Raw genomic sequence first — 22,385 nt, forward strand, 5'->3', positions numbered from 1 at the left:
TGGCGCAGCACCCCATCACTCTCCTTCTTGGTCAAATAGCCCTCGATGCCTTCAGTGTGACTCTACAATTTTCATAGTCATGAAAATAAAGAAAACTCTTTGAATGAGAAGGTGTGTCCAAACTTTTGGTCTGTACTGTATATCAACAATTGTCCCATCTGTGTCTAATTTTACTTCCAAGTAATTTTAAGGGAAACATCTGTTCAGATACTTAAATTAAACATCATAAAGACCTCCATTATTTCTAATGAATAATAAAATGGAAAATTATTAAAGGTCCCATGACATGGATCATTTCTTTATCTTTAAATGCTTTTTAATGTTCTCTTAGGTGTACTTATATTGTTAGTATGATTTTTACATTTAAAATTTAGAAATAAAAAGCATTTTTAGATCCTGATATTAGCCCTCTGGCTTGAATGCTCTGTTTGAAGGGGCGTGTCTGCTGTGAGACTCCGAGTAAACCACAACTGTTGTGATTGGCTGACATCGTTGCATTCGAAATGTGTTCATGTGGATCCCCTCTCAAATATAACGTTACATATATATATATATGTACCTAGAATATGACATATTTTCATATATGCAACACGTTTTCGCACAAAATGCTTTCACCACAGCTAACAGCAAACACATGAATGCAGTAAGAGCTTTGTTGTGCAGCATAACAGCGTCATTCATTGTAAGGGCAGTTTGGGCAAGTGTGCAGATATACTCGTGATGTGTAACAGCTCCGGAAAAAAAGTGAGCTTTCTTTGATCGCTCTCTGTAGTTAAATCACAATTTAAATAACAGATTTGTTTCATGCTACTAAGAGAAACAACGTGAAGTTGATCGTTAATCACTGGCTTGATTCACTGATGCATAAACAGTATTAAACGATTTAGAAAGAAAGTCTGTGTGAACTTGAATGATTAGCTACACATCATAAATCACTGATCACAGATCAGGCATTAATGAACACTGTTACTCACTGTTTGTGCCGGTGCTGTCGAATCCATATCATAAAAGTCTGTTTGAAACGCCTGTGCTGAATTATATGTAAATATTTGGGCGGGCAAAGCAGAGAAAGGGGAGGTAACAATTCTCGTTGCAACGTCACAACGAGGAGATTCAAGATCAGCCTGATTGAGCTTCCATTTTCTCAAAGGCAGAGAAAGATAGAAAAATCTCAATTTACACCGATTCAAATCTCTAGAAACTTGGGGACCATATACAGGCTAGGGGAACTCATATTAATGTTAAAAAACCTCAGAAAGTGAAATTTTCATGTCATTGGACCTTTAATACAATTCCTATGGGTTTGGTTGATCTGGAATATGGTTTGTCAATATGCGTTGCTAAGACACCACTCAACAGATTGTGCCCTTGAAAATGGCAAAAACACTTTTGAAGATATTCTTTCATTCACAGTCATTATTTCATTCACATCCTGGAATACACCAATAAAGTTGTGGAGTTTCACAGTGTATAATAAGTATTCACACGTAGTCTGCAGTGAAAGTGTGCCAGACAAATCGATGTTTCTTATTTCAGAAGTATTTTGTTTGAACTAGCTGGAGTCATATGCGAAGGAGCATGTGACTGTTGCACTGCGGTGGATTCTTCTGGCACAACTAAAGTAAACAGTTTCTTTTTATTTTGTATACATTTTGATGTGCTAGCATGGATGGCATGTTATTGATTTCATCCTTTATCTCGAATGAAATCAAAGTATTCCTCAAATTTTAAGTCTTGGTTATGAATCTCACTGTGGCACAAAATAAATGCATGTTCCACGTGAAGGTGTTTAAACCCTCATTAAATTTCCCATGAGACTTTCGACGTGATCCATTCAAGGTGGGCCAAAATGCTTCAGTGCACACTTCTAAATTGCCTACTCAACTTTTAAACTCTATTTTCCAGAAGCCGCGTATTTCTTGACAAGGCAACCAGAGTGACTTTTCTCACGTTCCATTAGGTCCTGTCAATAAGACCAGGCTAAAATTTGTGAAGATGAAAAATTAGATTTCAGAGCAGGTCTGCAAAGCAGAGGAATGGTGAGTTAAAGTAAAAATGACTTTTTGGCCTAGAAACCACACTGTAGATCCTGAAAATGCACACAACAGAATGAGTCCTTCTCAGGAAAGCCCTCAGGAAGCATTTGCAATGCTTCCAACCATTAGATGATAAATGAATGACTGTGAGCGAGCTAAAATAAAGCCTGAACTATTTCGGTTGGCTAAATCACCGTTATTTGGAGGCATTTTTTCCATCTCCAATTTTGAATTCATGAACTGTTACAAAACTCACATCATTACTAATTCTTAAGTTTCATAATTTGATTTTATTATTTTAATATTTTTTATTATTATTATTTTTATAGGATACTGGAACCAATCATTTTCAACAGATAAATCAGCATAAACTATTGGTTTATTGGTACATGAAAACGAGCAGGAGTGGTATTATGGATCGATACGTAGCTTACCATAGAACAGAGATGTATACCTTCAGAAGATGGAGTTTAATGGCCCCAAGGGTTGAAACTGCACTGAAGATGGAAATATACATTTGAGCTATTACACCTTCTATTTTGTGCTGAACATATTTCTTGTTTCCTTTGGTTAGATGTAAACACTGTAGAACACAGATTATTAATACTGGACCCAGAATGCACGGCTGGCGGCAGATTCTGTGTTGAGTAGATGAAGAATGTCGGAATCTCAGGAAGTTATTTGCTTCAGATATTGATTTGCTCTGGTTTCATTATGCCACGATTGTATGTTAGAGTTTCAGGCTTGCAGCTTCACCAGTCATTTTCCAAACATACTCAGATCTAAATGCATTTTAATTTGGTCTTGCATTATTGAAAGAAAAAAAAAAAACAATATTAATAAAAAGGTATAATTTATATGACATACAAGTCAATAAGTTTCCCTCCAATTACATTTGTATGGAAGTCCTAAAAGGCCATAGATGATTATGATTTTTCTTTCTTGTTTTCTCGTAAACACAATTTAATTTTCTCATGATCTCCACATGATGAAAGTTGATTTCTCTTGAGCAGGCCTTAATATTATCTTGATCTTCCCGGCATAACACAAGTAACTAACAGTTGGCAGTATAGAACTGAATATAACTGATGGGGTGTTGTATACTTACACTCGCACTTGCTGTACACATACTGTACACATACTTATTTTTGATCGCTACAATTTGTGCAGTATTGTTCAGTAATGACAATTAACTTATAAATGTTAAATGCTTGAATATAATTATTTTGCTTGTACTTTGCTTAATATGATAATTATCTGTTATCATTACATTGTTACTGCTAGATGACTCACTACCGCAATAGTGTTCGGTGTGATACTAAACTTATTGCTTATTAAAAAGACAATGTTGACATCACTGTATAGTATTCTCTGTGCACCTATATCTTTATTTGTGCATCTTTGAAGTACATGATTGAGAGTTAATAAGCAAGGATTATATTGTGTTTATCTAGGACGCACTTCAATAATGTATTTGTAATGTGCGTCTTTGTTCTTATGTTTACATTTTATTGTTAATCATTTTAATTGTTAATCGTATTATTTCTACATTTCACACACACACACTCACACATAAATACTCTTAAGCTCGTAACACACATATCAGTATCAGCCTATCCTTCATGACTAATAAAAATTACAAACAAATTATATATAATTTTATTTCAAACAATGAGAAAATAAAGTGAGTTGAATCCAAGCAGTTCTAAAAGATTTTAGACTAGTTTTCTGTATGCCTTGTTGTTAGACAGTATATATTACACAATAGACAATTGTTAATTAATATAAATAAAATGTTTAGTGTGCTGGGAGGTGGGGGTCAACAGTGATTTAATAGCCTATATTTATTTATTTAATGTAGACAAAATATGCTGAGATATACCCAACACAAAGTGGCGCACGGTTAATTTTTCGATCAGAAGCGCTTTAAAGTTGCGTTCGTTACTATAGCAACAGCAGGTTCACGTTGCATTGTGTTTTAGCACATTGAAGTTCATAACAAAAACATGTCATTCTTACTGTTGCCACAAGAGATGTTAAAGAGTAAAGTGTCATCTTCTATATTTCAATATTTGGCAGATGCTTTTATCCAAATTGGACTTATTTTGTTTTTAACCAAGGCAAAAAAAAAAAAAAAAAAAAACAATCAATAAAGTGAATGCATCCTCAGGGAATTGAACCTATGACCTTAATATATGGCTAAGACCATATGCTCTACACTTTGAGCTACATGAAAGTGTAAGTCTCCATAGATAAGTGTCTCTTTCATCTGAACTTTCAGGTGAAAAAGATAAGCCAATTATATCTTTCAAGTAAATTTCCAGGTGCAAAATCTGCCATCTTCGAATGAAATTTGAGTTGAAAAATCTACAATTTATCTCTTTCCGATGAATTTTCAGGTGAGACATCTTACAGTTGTCTCTCTCAGCTAAAAATCCACCAACTGTCTCTTTCAGACGAGAATAAAATATCTATCTATCTATCTATCTATCTATCTATCTATCTATCTATCTATCTATCTATCTCTCTCTATATATATATGTGTGTGTGTGTGTGTGTGTGTGTGTGTATGAACTGTCTTATAGTCTTAATGAGCAAGTTCAGAATTATTATTTCTGAACAGTAATACCAGAACATACACTTCTGCTTGTGAATATTTATGTATACTTGCAGCTAAGTATCTTTAAAAAAATTATATCTTTGCCAAATGTGATGCCACTAACCACTGAAACTTGTAAATCTAGTGATTAGTTCTTCTTCAGAGCGCTCGTATCCACCCAGTACCAGACAGCGAATAGTAACTTCCGATTATATCATATTTGGCAGTTTTGTGTGCAGCATGCAACAGAAGATCTGTTAAAGAACATGTGAGGCTAAGACTGTAGATGCAGGCTTATTAAAATCGAAAAAGTTGAGGAAAACACCACATTATGACAGACATCAGCACTCTCACAGAAAAAAAAAAACAGTCCTTTTTTAGAAAGGCAAATGCTATGAGTGCTGCATCAGTTTATCTTGAGAATATTTAGTGCCCCTAATAAAGTAATCTGTTATCTGAGGGAAAAGCTCTTAAACTGCTGCTGACCTGTGCGGATGTGTTTGCAGACATCGAAAACTTCCTTCTCCCTGCGGTAAGGAAGTGTGACTACGAAGACACAAATTGGACTTCCTCACAGAGTTCGATTGTGAGAGTGCCGCACACCCCCTGGCAACAATTACTGCCTCGGCTAACGCTCATCAACAGCTCCAGCCCGTGAGGATGACTTTGTAAGAACAACTCTTAATTCAATTCCACAGCTGATTCCCGGACACAGACATCTAACTTCTGAAGCTCAGATTTTCCCCAAAGGTTTGTTGTGCTGAGGGTGAATAACTGAAAAACTATCGCTTTAAAACTGATGCCGAAGTGTGTTCGAAAAAATGGTTTGATCCATTCAGCTTTTACCGAGCTAAGCTCATCAAAGGTGAAGACAAAGATCAAGTAGATTTTGTACTTCTCCAGATCAAAGATAAACTTTTTAATTCTCAGGCAATTTGCCTGTGGCCTAGAAAAACTGACAGGCAACAGAAGGGTTGAATGCTTATTTTATGCCCCAAAAGAGTTATAAAAGGAACGTTTTGCATATTTAAGGACAGTTTTGAATGGCTAATACAACCTGTCCTTCAACCAATACGCTCGTAGATCGTTTGTCCAAATCCCTGAAATACAACACATCAGAGAATATACTACAATTTTGCCCCTATCTGCAATAGGTAATTTTCATATTAATGTTTTGTACTCTTTTATTTGCGTTATAATTCCGGTTTTGTGTAGCTCAGTTGGTAGAGTATGCTGTGTTATATGACTATATGTAATAATTAGGGCTGTCAAAAATAGCGCGTTAATGACGTTAATTAGTTGTTTGTTGTTAATTACGTCAAATTTTTTAACGCATTTCATGCATGCGCAGTGTGACAAATTATCCAGGTCAGGAAAGTCTCGTCGATCTCTGTATTTCTCAAGATAGTAAAAAACAGCGGTGAGCGCCGCAACGAAAACACCAAAGAAGCTTAAGGTTTTACCCCAGTTACTCTCAAATACATTCAAGCTCAATAAACAGAGACGACTTTGGTAGTTGATACGCTAGAGCTTGTTGCTGTTATAGCGTCCTGTGTTTCACACTGCGCATGCGCAGAACGCCTACATGCAATGCAGCGAAAATTACAGCTGTTTGGGAAAGCATATGCATTTTTACTTGGTTTTACTGGCACTTGAAGCCTTCAGAACGTGAAAATATCGATCCTAAAGTATTGTGGCAGAGCAAATGAACACCTCCCAAAAACAAGAGTGCCCAGAGTGCTGCTTATGTGATGGTGGCGCATGTTTGTGTTTCTGAGTTCATTCTTTCGAGTTTCTCTATGCATAATTTCATAGATATGTGGCTATATTTAACCACTGGTTCACCTAAAACTCTTACACTATCTGTAGTTAAATGGCATGGTTTGATAAAGTGCTCAGGTAAATTTCATCTAAGTAAATGTTAAACTTTTGAAATTCAGAAAAAAAGAACCACATTGATGAATCAATACATGCAAATTATGTATCTGTGTCCTGTTATTTATCTTTTGGTATGCATTTCAGAAAAAAATGGTTAGGATTCAGGTGTAATTGCAAATAGTGATTAATCCTGATTAATCCACTGAAAATTCTGATTAATTTGATTAAAAATGTTAATCATTTGACAGCCCTAGTAATAATGTGATCATGGGTTCGATCCCAGAGAACACACGTGCTCATTAAATGTATATGCTCTATAAATCATAATTTTGCATGATTTCTGTGAGAGGTAGGTTTAGGGGTGGGGTTGGGTGGGGTCATTCGAGTGAATAAGCCAGCTAGTAAAATATGTGCAAATTACTGTTTGTATCAATAAAGTAAAAAAGTATGCACATTCCATTTAAATAAACACACATAAGGTAATTACGTTTTTTTCTCAGAAAAATTTAAATTCTGTTCATGTCTATATATAAATTCAGAATTGCAAGATATAAACTATATAGAAAGAAATTTTAAAAGAATTCTGAGAAAAAAGTCATGATTCTGAGATGTAAAATGTCAGTATGGTGAGATATAACTCGGAATGCAAGAAAAGAAGTCAGAATTGTGACATAAAAAGTCCTAAGTACAACAGAACAATACAGCAATTTTGAGGTTTTATCTCACAATTTTGACTTATTTTTTATTTATTTTTTTTAATTGTGAGACTCTTTTTATCACAAATATATGTTCGATTCTGTGTGAAAAAAATAATAATAATAATAAATAATAAAATAAAATAAAATATAACAACATATAAAAAAGTCATAATTGTTAGATGTTTTGGAAGAGGATTTGGGCCAAGCAATAAAAAAAAAAAATAATAATAATAAAAAACCCATCTCAAGATTAAATTCATTTTAATATATAATGTTATGTTTTCTTGTAGTCTCTTCTCGAAAACATTTTTTTTTTTCTCTCATATTTTAATGTGTTTATTCTCAGCATTTTATTTGGACTTTTTTCTCGAAATTTCACAAGTTTAATCTAGCATTATAATGACTTTACTCTAGAGATTTTTTTTATTATTTGGACCTATTCCTCTTCCATAAAATGTAAACTCAGTATTGTGAGAAAGAAAATAATAATTGTGAGATAAATGTGGCAGTAACCTTCTTTTTTTCATTCTGTGGTGGAAACAGGCTTCCATACATTTCAATCACACTGCATGTTAAACTCATAACCTATTCCTGCTTGTACAATAATAGTTTATGGGCTTCCAGAAATATTTCCATTCCATTAATTACAAGTTTAAAATATAAAATTGTTTCCTCATTCATGACCTTCACAGCATGCAAGAATGTAACATTAATCTTAAACCTCACTTTAAATTTACCTAAATTTTTAGTAGACACAGTAGACACAGCTCTAAATAAGATTCTCAGGATAAATCACAAAAACATCAGTCACAACAAACTGATTTGCATCGATATATGCATGAGAAACAAATCATTTTCAAAAATATTTAGCCACAGAAACAGGCTTCTGCTGCTTTTTGGTTTACGGGGTATAGAGATATGATTTTGGGGTTATGAAGCATACAGATGCAACCACAAACCGTAGAAGTGTTTGACAGATGGCAGCAGACTTTAGTACCACACAAACATCTGTTATTTCCATCTATTTTATTTTTTAAATAGACAAAAAATAAAGAATGAGATTTGAGATATTTTCAGTGAATAACAACTTTTTTTTTTTTTTGCATATTCCTCACATAACGGAATTTTCACACTGGTACATTGTTCCTTTGAAACACGCAATGACTACACATACTGTAAATGGACATAAACTGTACTAAAGTACAGTACGTTTCTAATTAAAAAAAAAATATATGTATATTGCCCATGACACTCATGACTCTAGCCTTTGCTTGCCTATATGAACTTTATTTATTCATTTATTTTAATAGAGCTATATTGGATACAGTTGGGTAGACTAAACACTCACATAAACTCAATAGTTCAACCGTTCTTACCTAAACTGCAAGTTAACCCCTTAAGTGTCACCCCCCCTTTTTGGGGGTAGAGCTGAAAAGGGCATGTCCAGATTCAAATTAATGTAATTCTGGAACGGTTTGGAATATGAACCTAATTTTGGGCTCGTTTTTAAAAACACACTTGGAAGTTTCTTGTACATGTGAAAGAAGTTGAATAAAATGTAAAATAAAAAAGTTATAGGTGTTTAAGTTTGTTGTAATAAAAAATATTAATTTAATATTTATTTATATTTTATATAAAAAAAAAAAAAGTATGTGTTGAATTTAATTTCATGTCAAATGAAAAGCCTAAAATCTAAAGAAGTTGTGTTCCAAATTTGACATTGATATCACAAAAAATGAGGTTTCTGTGTTATTTTTAGTTGCTATACCAACAATGTCCACTAGGTACTAGTCATAATCCTTGTATGAATTGTAATGGACGACTGATTTGATTTTTTTTATTCAAACAGCAATAAAACTTTCTAGATAGGTTGTAAATGATTTTTTAATCAAACATAGCTACTAGAGTGTTGTTACAGAAACTTCATACATGATCATGATCATATTATCACATCATATTATGATCATACATGAAATTGACATTCATTAAATTTTTTACTGAATACTTGCAACATCAATCATAGATATACAAATATACATATTCAATTTATTCTCAAATTTTTTTATAAAAACTAGAAAAGATGTTTTGTCTGAATTATTGGCAGCCAAAAAAATATAAGAAATATATACTTTCGTGATTGTATATGTATGTATCAGCTTTTTGTAACAAAAGGCAACTACTTTTTTTATTTTGCTAAATTTTCTTGTCACAAATTTATGAATTACTGTCACTACATAATTTTTAATATAAAACAGTGGTCAAATATAAAAAATACAACCTCTAAGGTCTCCAATGATATATAGTTTGTCAAGATTAGTTTAGGTTTAGTATAGAATATTACGGTTTTAAATATGCAATGGCTTTGGGCCCACCGGTGGGCCAGTGACACTTAAGGAGTTAAGACATCAAAGGCACATTTACAGCACAAAGATAACATTGACGTTTTTAACCACAAGAAAACATACTGCTAATTTAATTGCGTCTCAAATGGCAAGACAAACTCAAGCTGCTCAGAGATAGAGAAAATAAGACAGCTCTTTTCACAGACAGTATAACTCACCCTGACACGTCTGCCAGAGAACATCGTGACAACCTTGAGTGACTGACTTTCTCACAGAAGACAAAACAGAACATGACATATCTTTAGAATGGATTCTGAACAGATATCACTGCAGAAGTAAAAGCTAAATTGAAATATATTAAATTGAAATAGGCCTGATGAATAAAGTTTCAATATATAATTTATAATCATTGCATGTTCACTCATAAAATGTTTGTTTACGTTTTTATTCTGGTTATATAACACTCTTTTTAAACATTTATCACATTTATCCTAAAAGAAAACTCAATACATTTATTGTAAAAAAAAAAAAAAAAAAAAATTATATATTATATATATATACATAATACTATTTTAGATATAATATGCAATCTCAAAAATCGATATACTTATAATTAAGCAATAAAATGTATTATAATATTTTATCATATCAATTGTATAATTATATTTTCTGCAGTCGTTATACATTTATTATTATTATTATTATTATTATTATTATTATTATTTGTTCCATCTGCATAACTAAATCACGTCTGGACAGACGATTAAACATTTATACATTTGAAATATATCATAAAAATAAAAAAAGAGTCATCTTTTATCTCAGTTGTATACTGCAAACATACATACTCAGTTATCATATTAATTTGCTAAATAATTGTATGGGCATTAAGTTGTCAGAAATCCTTTTACAGTAAGTAGTATTAAGTATGTTTATCCTGCTTACAAGTACAAGAAGTCAAGCTTCTCAAGTGATATTGATTATAGCTCTGAAGTCAAGATGAACTGAAGCGTACCAGAACATTTACATTGTTCAGAATATCTAATGGCTTTATTAATACTTTTCAAACCTTTGATCTATTCAAAAGAACACTTGAAGTGTTAAACTTGTAAAAGTGTAGTCACAAAGGTCAAATCTTTATCAGCAGAGAGTTTGTGCAGAATCTGTGCTGCTAAGATATTCTATTCACTTCCTCTCATTATAGACTTTGCCGTCCGAAAGACAGAAACCCCTCTACAGGAGTGAACTTTTCATCTCTCAAGGACTAATCTTTGAACGGCACATGAGTGCATCTGCAATCTAATAAATCACTGTCTACCTGAAAGTGTCTACAGCTAAGGAATTATGATCAGGGACGAGCACAGGGGTAACACACTGGCTCTCTGCTGGAGGGCAAGAGCGTTTGGAATTAAATGCAGCGCTATATGATACACCGCTCAGCTGCATCTGAATCCCTGGTCTGTTTTCAATTTAACTTGTCCACTGTGAGTAAATTTAATATATTAAGGAGTCACTTCATGCGTTTTGACCAATTGGATCGCTGGGTGTGTGTTTCACACTAGGCCACATTAATGTGTCTCCACAAAATGGATCTGATCTAGTATTCCCGTGCTAAAGCTCGCTCATTTTCAGAATGCAGAGTTTCCAAACTTCTGCATGCTGATGTTTCTTTAAAAGGTGTAACCGTAAGTTTACAATCTTTAATATCTATAGAAACAAAAAAAAAATAGCTAAGCAAACTTAAAGTTATAATTTAGAAGAACAACATTTTACGCAGTTACATGGAGAAAGCTTTGAATGCCTTGCTACTGCTGCCTGAAAGATTGCTTGAGTAATTAATTAAACAGAATTATTCCTTTCCAAATTAATCATCGCTATTTTTGATCATAAACAGCTGACAAATTTCCCACTTCTGAACACATTACTGTAAATCACACATCACTGTCACCAAAAGATGTCAATGATTTAACGAGAACATCTTGTGTTTTAACACCAATAATGGCAAAAACAAAAGTCACAAACACAAAATTCTTGCATTTGCAATAAAAAACTTTTTTAATGTGAACACGAGTATCTTTAAACAACAGAACTGAACTTTATGTCTTGCTGTACTAGTCATTTGCCGCCATCTTTGTGAATCTTTGTGAATTATGTACATTATTGTCATTTTTTCGCCAGTTTTGGCCAAAATATAATTCAAATGCAAGCATCTTCATACATCACATTATAAACTTTTTGTTGCACTTTACTTGTCAGTAGCCACTATCTTTGTGAAGTATGTAAATGATTTTTTTCTCGCTAAATTTAAGCATGATGGTCCACCCCTACATTTTTTTAAATAAAAATAATAATAGAATAATAAGGTGTAAAACGAATGATGAATAAAATCGTACAATTTCATAAGGATTCCAAAAACGTAATATAGTTATAAATTGCCATGAGATTGTGTTGGTCAATCACTGAACAATTCATCTTAGTTCTATATTTCCATTCTCTTCATTTTCTGGTCATTGTGTAAATAAATTTGTTAAATCACATGTAAGTGCATGTTTTGCAAAGTCTGCACTATGGAAATGTCTTAAAATTGATATATAATGCATAATAACAGACAAAGAGGGATAAAAGGGACAGCTATGCTCGTTTATAGAAATGCTTCAGTTTAACCACATGCATGATTCATTATTTAAAAAGGTACAGAGTTCAAAAGATACTGCAAAACAGGAATGACCATAAGAAGCATGGTATACAGTATAAAGTGTGTATACATTTGTCAGGTTACCAGAATCAAATAGCATAATTAGTTTTACTGCATACTCATCATGGGTCTTCATTTACGCCTTCTCAAGCAGCCTTCGGTGCACAATCTAGTTGATTAAACCACACTATGATTGAAAATGAGCTGAAATTTGAAGTCATTTTGGGTTCATTTCATAAGCACAAATCAAACTGCCTCTCTTCCCACACACAAACACACAGACAGAGGGAGCGACAGCCTCGCTTCGGGTATTTGCTCCGTAAAATCTCAGCTGACAATCCTCTGGTATTATTACATCAAGTTAAATAAGAAGATTGAAGTTACAAAGGAAAACTAGAAGATGAGCCTGAAAGAGTCTAGAGAGTAAATAGAAAACAGGATGCGGTTTTTATAAAGCCCTCTGATGAATGTTAGCTAAACAGCGAGCCAGAATCACAAAGGTAGGAAAATGGGTGCTGGGATCATAAATTCTTCCTCCTACCTGAAACGCGCCTGGGTGTCAGCAGTAGAGTGTGGATATTCCTGGAGGCTGCAGCTGGCCTACATATGCTCAACGCCGTTTGATTTGTCCTCAGCAGTGGCTTTTCCTGACGCTGGAAAATTCCCATTTCCTCTGGACTGATCCAGGTGGTCTCAAGAGCTAAAGTGTTGTTTAGATAAAACTGCAAATGAGAAAACCGAAATCAATTACAGGATGATGAAAACTCAAAATTTCCCCAGAACAGTTGGTCTTGCATGCCCACGGCCACCAGGGGATATGAGTATACACCAGAACTGCTTTTACAATGAATGGGAAGTTATTAAGTTGCAATGATGCTTTTGCAAACATTCCTACTTTGGTTAATCACTTCTCATAAAAAAAAATAAAAAAATAAAAAATAAATAAAAAAAATCTTATAAAAATAAGAAAGTTGCCTATACATGTGCCTCTTTGCATTCATTAATATTATATTATATTATATTATATTATTTTATATTATATTATATTATATTATATTATATTATATTATATTATATTATATTATATTATATTATATTATATTATATTATATTATATTAATAGAAACTTTATATATAAATATATATATATATATTAATCCGGCTGAGACTCTTTGATTTAGTAACGAGAGAAAATTAGAAGACATTCTGTATAATATTATATAATATATATATATATATATATATATATATATATATATATATATATATATATATATATATATATATATATATATATATATAAATTATTATTATTATTATTTATTTTATTTTAATTTTATTTTTTTTTTTGATGAACTATGGCATTCCTTACAGGTTTTTTTGAGATTTACACCCCAAAACTGAAAATAATCAAATACCATGAATGCTTCCTTTACCTTGTAGTCAGGCACACGTTTTTCCACCCAGCCCTTGCCGTAGTGTGGAGGCAGGACCGTCCGGTATACTTGAGGAAACACTGGAAGTAGATCCACACTTGCAGAAGGTTGGAAACTCAACACATGAGGCCTGGCCGGCATCTCCCACTGGGACAGACAAGCAGAAGAGATGTTTCTGAGATTACCACTGAGATCTTTTCAGGTCCACTTCATTAAGAAGAAGTGAAGAACTGAATCAGACCTGGGTGGGATGGAAAGCTGTCAAGAAAGCATTTTAGTTACAGGGATTTTATGGGAAAGTTATGGAAGTCTGTTTTGGCAAAACGGATGCTGTTCTTCGGCTATTCCACCATCTGCAACAGGATAAATGCTAAATTCCCAATTATCAACACAGAACATTAGATGTTTTTTCCTCATAACACTGATTACAGCAGATATTTCTGGAACAGGGAAGGTTTAATTACTACAGTTTTACATGATGACAACAATCACAGTCATGTCTGTAATTTTTTTGTATATCATTCAATAACTACAGAGAAACCACTTGTTAGTGGATCTGTACTGTGAATGATTGGGAAATTGACTTCTTTTAACATCCATGAAGACTTTTCGTTCCAATTTTTTTTTTTTTTTATAACTTTATTTTTATTTTTATTTTTTATATTCTTTATAGTGGAAAAACACATTTTTTTAAGTTCTAAAAAGTTATTCACATCTCTCTCTCTCTCTCACACACACACACACACACACACACAAAGTTTAGGAACTTTATTCTTAATAGTGCAAGACTATCAGTGTTTGGATTTGTTGAATCACCAGTGTAACCGTTTGGGCTGCAACAGCCATCTTTTATTGTCATAAATGTAAAAATATGATGACCTGAAGGCTGTGTAAGATTATATTGATTGTTGTATGTTGTTGTTGTTGTTTTTTTTGGCTATCCTTTAAACTTACTATAAGCACACAACAAGTCAATATGAAATCAAAACTGGCCTTTTTAAAAACCCATTCCTGATCCAAACCACCTTTCAGTACTTTAATATAATTTTCAGTAACACTCAAAAACACATCATATTACAAAGGACAAATGGGTTTTGGACATCATTACATGTTGACTTTGAAGCTAGGAAAGTTCTCTGCTGATTACGCTCTATATCTGCTTCTTCTGCGTTCAGAATAACATCCTATTTTATCATGCTCGGTTCTGCGTCAATGCCTCTCTGCAGTAGCAGTCAATCAAAGGCTTCTGAAGGCCGTCTGCAACTCAAAGTCTCTGTTTAAATAATATACTCTTTCCTCCCACTGTCTCTGTCTCTAACTCTCTCTCTCTCTCTGGTTCCAGTGCAGTTTGACTTGAGTTCATTCTTGCTGGCTCCTCTGAACAGCTCTTTAATGATGTGAAAGCACAAAGTTCTCAATGCCAGGGCTGTGGAGCAATGGTGATCATGCCTCTGCCCGGCACACAGATTAAATGTCACGCTGAGTTTGAGTCGTGAGGGGGAAGAAACCGCAGATGTGAGGGTCATCTTGAGCACAGTGCCTCTAGTGATGAAGCAGCGGAGCTGATGGGAGGTAATGCATAGAATTTAGATTTTCTGCTTTAACAGTGGCAAGTTCTCCAAAAGTGATGTTGATAAAATGTTATCAACATCAGATACTGTCCTGCACATTTCAGTCCTTACTGGTCCCATTATTAGGCATATTCTAGCAGCTGCCAGTCCTCTAAATAAAATTGTTTCAAGATTTAATCAAGACCTTGAATCATTGTATTAGAAAGGCAGCTTCACTTTGCTAAATCATTATCACAGCAAGTCAAAATGCTCAGACGAAGAGCTTTGTGTGTGTGTGTGTGCTAGTGATTTAAAACTGAACTTAGTGATGTGAACTAATCTTAGTTCTGTGATTTACAGTATATTTGTATTTACTGCCCAAATGGTAGCTGCATATCATACACAAAGTACTATAGGATCACTGGCTAATACTACAAAAACTAATATTTTTGATAAAAAAAAAAAAAAAAAAACATTTTTGGGTTATGACCTTTGACCTTTGGCCAAAAAGAAAACCATTTATGCTGCCTTTTACGACCTCTCAAGTCATATTTACAACTGGGAAGATTTAAGGCAAAAACTATATTATGGACACAATCTTATCCTTAAGGACAATTGTAATGCATTTTAATTGCATCATTTAACCCTGTAGAGAAATGTCCTAAAGCCTAACCCTTAGTAAAAGTCCAAAACGTATTATTTTAATTTTTTTTGACAAAACTTTCATAGTGAAAAACTTATCCAAAAAAAAAAAAAAAAAGTGAAAGGAGGCCCCTAGGAGTTTTCCATTTGATTTGGTAGAAGCAAATGTTTTGGATGCATGTGATTTATTATACATAGACTTTCATGTTGTCAAATATCTACATAAATTCTGAAATCTTCATTCATATAAATAATAGAAGACATCAGTCTTTGAAAAGTAACGAAGATCTCCCAAAACATTGGGAGTGAACATCTAAGTCTATATTCTATATATTGCTATCTGTATTATTATATACATTATAGCTGCTATTATATATTTATCAGTTTGGTACCTTTGCAGAAACAGAGCCTTAATATACACAGTAAGCAAACCCAAAGCAACTGTGGCAACAAGGAGATGAGAAAGAAACCTTTATGAAAGACTTGGTCCTTGTAGGCTATAATTCAGTAATGGGTCATACATTAATTAATTCATTAATTGTAAGAAATGACTCTTTTTAAACTCCATAAAATGTTCAGGAGAAAGTGGGGGATTTTTATTTGCATGTGAAGCCCTGTTACCTGAGCACTGGGCAGACTGAACTGATTGATGGTCGCGGGTTCCGCGGCGGCAGCGCGCATCACGGGCACAAACGGATCGCAAGACATCTGCCATCCCGAGACCGTCTGAATCACCGGAGGAGGGCGAGAGGAGATGAGCACGGGAGGAACAGATCCCACCCTACACATTCCGGAGGTGGTCGGGACCATCCATAGCCACGGAGGAGCTTCGGCGCTCACGTGCCACAGCTGAGGCTGAGCTTTAACGCGCTGGACTGGGATCATTCCTGCTGCATCCTATATAGATCAAAAGAAGGATGGATGGAGAGTGAAGAAGCTGTCTGTGGAGTGGAAAAAAGATAGATAGATAGATAGATAGATAGATAGATAGATAGATAGATAGATAGATAGATAGATAGATAGATAGATAGATAGATAGATAGATAGACAGAAAGATAGATAGATAGCGCACATGTATCCGCGTCTCCGATTGACAAAACTGGGCCACTGTCTGTACATATTCCGTAATTTATGCATGCATGACTGATTTAAATGCATGGCCAAAAAAAAAAAAAAAAAAAAAGTAACGTAATAGTAAGCTATGTGTAAGCGAATGTGTTCATTGGGTACAGACAATATTACTGTAAACATTAGGGTACTTTGAAATTCAGAATATGTATAAAAAATACGCCCGCTGTAACATAATATAGGCTCCCCTCCCAAATTCTGCAGCACATGCATGCGCATGGGCTAAAACAGGTGGATGCAACGCAAAAAAATAAAAAAATAAATAAAATGTCAATCATAATATATATATATATATATATATATATATATATATATATATATATATATATATATATATATATATACATATATATATTTGTAACTTAAATGGAAAAAGTTATTCAGACTCGTTCACTAAAATAACAAGACTTTTAATAATATTAAAAAACAAAAAAACTACACAGTCCAGAAATCTCTGAAAGTTGATGGATATTTTAGCACATATTACAAAAGCACAAAAACGTATATGCATAAATTATATTAAATGCATAACCAGAACTCAAACATCACCACAAGACAATTCTTTCATTAGCCTGTTTTCTCCACGCAGATAATCATATACCTGCTATCACGAGAATCAGAATCTGAAGAAAAAAAAAAAAAAAGAAAAGAAAAAGAAAAAAAAAAGCCCATAGATTTATCTAAACAGGCTCCCTTTCCAAAAGCTCATTTACACAGGAGCAAGGCTCTTATTAAGGGCTTTTCTGTGTAACTTAAACGGAAAAGTTATTATTATTTTATTATTATTTTTTTTGAGTGTTTTTATTTGTAAGATACACCAAATATTAGATCCAAACTCACCTACTCTATGAGGGGTTTGAAGAATCCCTTTAGTTCAACATAATTTATGTTTGTTAGTGTTTCGTTGGAAATCAATAAGTAATGCAAAATACAAGCAGGTCAATTAAAAACGAAACTGTATCTGCAGACGAAGGTTTTTAAGAATATCCGGTAAGAATGGTGCCCAAAGCGCAGAGAATACACGGATCTCCGTGCGTGCGTTCACGCGCCGTGGATTGCGCTCTCCATGTGCACGATCACACCGGCGGGTTGTTCATCTCGCTCACAAGAGCTCCGTGGGAATCTCGTGGAAACCTGTTCACTGTCAAGCCGACGATTCTTCAACCTCTCGCAGTGGTGACTCGGAAAGCAACGCAAAACCATCCCTAATCACATTATAATCCTCTATTTCTCATTCATGCTTGTAGAACTTGTGTTTGCTATGTAGACAATCGTCGTGGATGAACAGATAGCCTAACAGATATGCTCTGTTGAAAGTCCTCCAGCTGGCAGTCCAGACCGGGTGCATTTGCTTTCTGAGCGGATCTGATGGCGCCGTGCGCAGCACAACACAAAGTGCGTCAGGACGCGCAAAGACGCACAACCGCACTCTGATGAGCTGGGATGATTAGAATATTGTGACAACTGTTTCAATCTGTAACCAGTGACACGATTTACCTTGTTTAAAACCTACATGATAGTTTATTTAACCCTAGTGTCCTTTTTGGGACCCCAGGTATTTATTTATTTATTTATTTATTTATTTATTATTTTAATCTGAAAATTGCATGGCGTATAGAGGCTTTAACATTCAAATTAATTATACAAAATTATAAAAATCTGCCAGTTTGTGATCAGATCAGAACATTAAAATATAAAATAATAATGTATTTTAAAAAAAAAATAACTTCAGTATTTTACTTGATTAAAATGGAAGAAAAAAACATGCTAAACTTTTGAAATCATAGTTATTTATTTTAATCTAGCCCATTGTTACTTCTGTTCATAAAAAGTCTGAACACACGTAGCTTTGTCATCATTACAGCAGATGTACCAGAGGAAATATCTTAGTCTATATGGGGAGCCTTCCAGTATTGCCTTGGCCAATGGGGACCTGGAAGGCAAACACCTTTTCTTTTCTTTTCTTTTCTTTTCTTTTCTTTTCTTTTCTTTTCTTTTCCTTTCTTTTCTTTTCTTTTCTTTTCTTTTATTTTCTTTTATTTCTTTTCTTTTCTTTTCTTCCTTATCAATCAATCGTCTATGGGGACTTTGAAGCACAAGTAATCATATTTTTCTTATACCACCAGGGGGATGTTTGTACAGCCAAATAGAGGGAAACCCGACTGGGAGTCTCCTGGTGTGAGTGGATTAGCCATCCTGTGAACGTCATAAAAGGCTGTGTGCAAACAAAAATGATACATAAGTGGATTTGACATCCCAGTCTGTGTTTGGAGTCTGGTGACAGATGTGAAGGGTGGCTCAGGGCTGGTGACTGTTCCCACAAGGGATTTCCATTATTCCACATTATTTCCATTGTGTCCTTGAAGTATGCACATGACATAACCCTATGTTTCTGTAGATGGATTGTCTTTTTAAGTAAGCAAAAAAAAAAAAAAAAAAAAAATGTTATCGGTGATCAATTAGTTTGGCACAAGGTTTGCGATGGATTACTTGAGTCTTTTTGAACTCTCGCGGGGTTTGTTCATTCTACTGAAAGTTTGCGTTGGGAAAACTCGCCGAGTTTGGTGTTTAATCTACTGTACTTTCAGTACTGACAAGCTGTGCAATTCCACGCTGATAATGAACGTGAATTTGCGCAGCTTCTGAGTTAACAATGGCTCTGTGTAGTAACAGCTGCTCTATGTGAAATCATGCACCTTATATGGAATTTGCCGTTGATTAGAGAACCTTTACGGACGAGATGTGCATTAATTATCGGCCGATATTTATTGTGCACCCCTATTGCTATTTTTTTTTCTTTTTTCCTTTATATAAAGCACTTTGAATTACCATTGTGTATGAAATGTGCTATATAAATAAACTTGCCTTGTCTTGCCTCAAAGAGCCACACAGATGGGAAATCAAAAATGACCTGTATTACAGTGTATGATGTGGCTGTCCATCAGTGTAAACAATGTGCAAAGTAATTAAACCAAAAAGTACACGATTTATAAAGTTATTGGCTTCTAAAGTAAGGAGTCGACTCTGAATCGCTGAAACGAGTCGTTATAGATTTCAAATCTTTTGCCCATCTCTATGTATGTCACTAGGAACACTTTGCATAATAATCTCCGCCTACCGTCTTGGGAGAAACGGAACTCTGACCTGCCCCACCCCCCCACACAGACGCTCTGGTTGGTGTGATAGCATCATGTCGAGGAGACAGTGTGTTTTTTAATTGTAAAGGCAAGTTTGTTTTATTTTCACTGCCAAAGAATGAAGATCAGAAGAACCAATGGCTAAAATTCATTTTTACCACAATACCAGAGCAGTACAACAAATCCCTGTGTTCACAACATTTCACTGATGACTGCTTTTCTAATCTCGGTGAGTACAGCGAGATTTTCAAAGCGTTTGGCCATAAAAGAGGGTTCATTACCAACTTTATTTAGAACAACGAGCATCTCCGAATCAAAACGCGAAGTATGATTATGAAGTTATGTGTTTGTTTTCTCCCGAGCGTCTTATCAGTATGTGTGCTGTCTGCAGCCTTTGTTTGTGCTGCTGATCTTCATTTACAAACACGTCATTAAAATGAAGTGTAACAAGTGCTGCTAACAGATATTCTGTGATAAAGTAATCCATATGAAAACAACGAGATGTCTGTTTTTCACATCTCCCTTCGTTATATCTAATGTGACCACGCCCCCGCGCTGAACGCGCTATTCAGATTCAAACTGAAGCGCGCGGCTTGAATACACCCACACAGAAGAAAAAGCAGCGAGACTGTTCAAGTTTTTTATTTTACTGTTTCCTTCGCGATGAGAGCAATAAGACATAATTCACCCCAAAAATATGCTAACGCATTGTTTACCATGAAGTTGTGTGCGGAACAACCAATCCAAACTATGTCAGTTGTCCAATCAGAACACAGTATGCTACCGAAAGGTGGGGTTTAAGGAAACTGAATCTTTTGAACAGCTTCGCCCGAACCGTTTGGGGATCTTTGAGAATTGAGGTAATTTTAAAATGATATTTTGGCAAAATGACAATGTTTTTTAACCTTGGATGGATTTAAACCTATTTTACAGGACTTATAAACAGTGATAGGAAGCTTAGAATTTTCATCTTACTGGCTTTTTAAGTGTATGTACATCATTACTTGTATCTCCCAAACTGCTGCAATATGTGTGCATTTAAGAAAGGATGCCAATGCTGTTTCGAAAGGTTCTTTATTGTCAGTTGTATTACAAAGAGGAGATTCTACATAAAGTTCATTGTGGGGAAACCTTGTGGTTTAATTTTTGCCACCCTTTTTCAGTGGGGCAACAATATCAGCAAAACAGTTTCAGATAGGCCTGGACTGCTATTCAAAAAAAGTATCTTATGCTCACAAAATTAGGCTGCATGCATTTGTTTAAAAACACAGTAAAAACTGAAATATTATAAAAAAATTGAATATTTTTTAATACAATTATATATATATATATATATATATATATATATATATATATATATATATATATATATAATTATATATATATATATATATATATATAAAAATTACAACCCCCCCCCCCCCAACCCCCGCTGAATACAATTATTAACTTATTTCAAATAGAGTAAAATAAATGAATAAATAAAATTTAAACTAAAACAACGTACAGACACCAAACTATTGAACAGTAGTTGATGTGTATCAGTAAACAAAGACTTTTGCTAGTTTCATAAAACTTTCATTGTAACATCTGTGTGCTCTGCCAAAAGTCTGGCTCTTTGTTGTGTTTTTGTGAATTATTTATCATTAACGGTGATAACTGGTCCAAATCAATTTCTTACTAAGGTAGGTTCTCAAGGTCTTGGAGTGGGTGAGAACTCAACAATTTGACTTGACATTGAGGGAAGCCCTAGGCCGAGACTTCTCAATTTTCTCCAACAAAAATCTTGATTTTCATAGCTGTGTGATCTCACTCCCCTGGCTCCCCAGCAGTTCTGTTTCATGTCCTTTGAAAAATGGATCTCTACTCATAATTGGGGCCTGTTGCCCCTTCCATCCGTCCTCCTAAATTGGTTGGAGAAAATGGCTGGATACCAGCGGCTGTCCATGGCACAGAATATGGCCCTGCCAGTGCTGTGGCGATAGAGATTATTTGACTTGGGCTGTTCTGTTGTGATATTCCAGTTTGGGGTTCTGCCGTAGGAGTTGTTTGGATCATCCGCTGCTGTATCTCTGAAGGGAAAATCTGGATGCAGAAATGAAATTTCTCAACCATTTCTGATTGGTTAAAACCTCATCCTCAATCACACAGTGTGTCTAATGCCTGGGGCTGGTCTTACTTTCGATTCTGTGAGCGTGAGAAAAGCATGGCAGAATATTTTGAGCATCACAATAATATTTAGAA

General features: G+C 34.4%; 1 protein-coding gene across 1 annotated transcript in view; it reads right to left on the minus strand.

The window, feature by feature from the left end:
- LOC113055922 (transcription elongation regulator 1-like protein) overlaps positions 1 to 16,761 on the minus strand; it is a 77,418-nt gene extending 60,657 nt beyond the window's left edge. The window contains exons 1-3 of the mRNA XM_026222312.1: positions 16,498 to 16,761; positions 13,685 to 13,831; positions 12,790 to 12,970 (exon numbers count right to left, since the gene is read on the minus strand). Coding sequence (XP_026078097.1) covers positions 12,790 to 12,970; positions 13,685 to 13,831; positions 16,498 to 16,761 — 592 coding nt within the window. The remainder of the gene's footprint in view (positions 1 to 12,789; positions 12,971 to 13,684; positions 13,832 to 16,497) is intronic.
- Between the last annotated feature and the right edge of the window lie 5,624 nt (positions 16,762 to 22,385).

The sequence above is a fragment of the Carassius auratus genome, chromosome 37 (assembly GCF_003368295.1).
Source record: "Carassius auratus strain Wakin chromosome 37, ASM336829v1, whole genome shotgun sequence".
Classification (NCBI taxonomy): domain Eukaryota; kingdom Metazoa; phylum Chordata; class Actinopteri; order Cypriniformes; family Cyprinidae; genus Carassius; species Carassius auratus.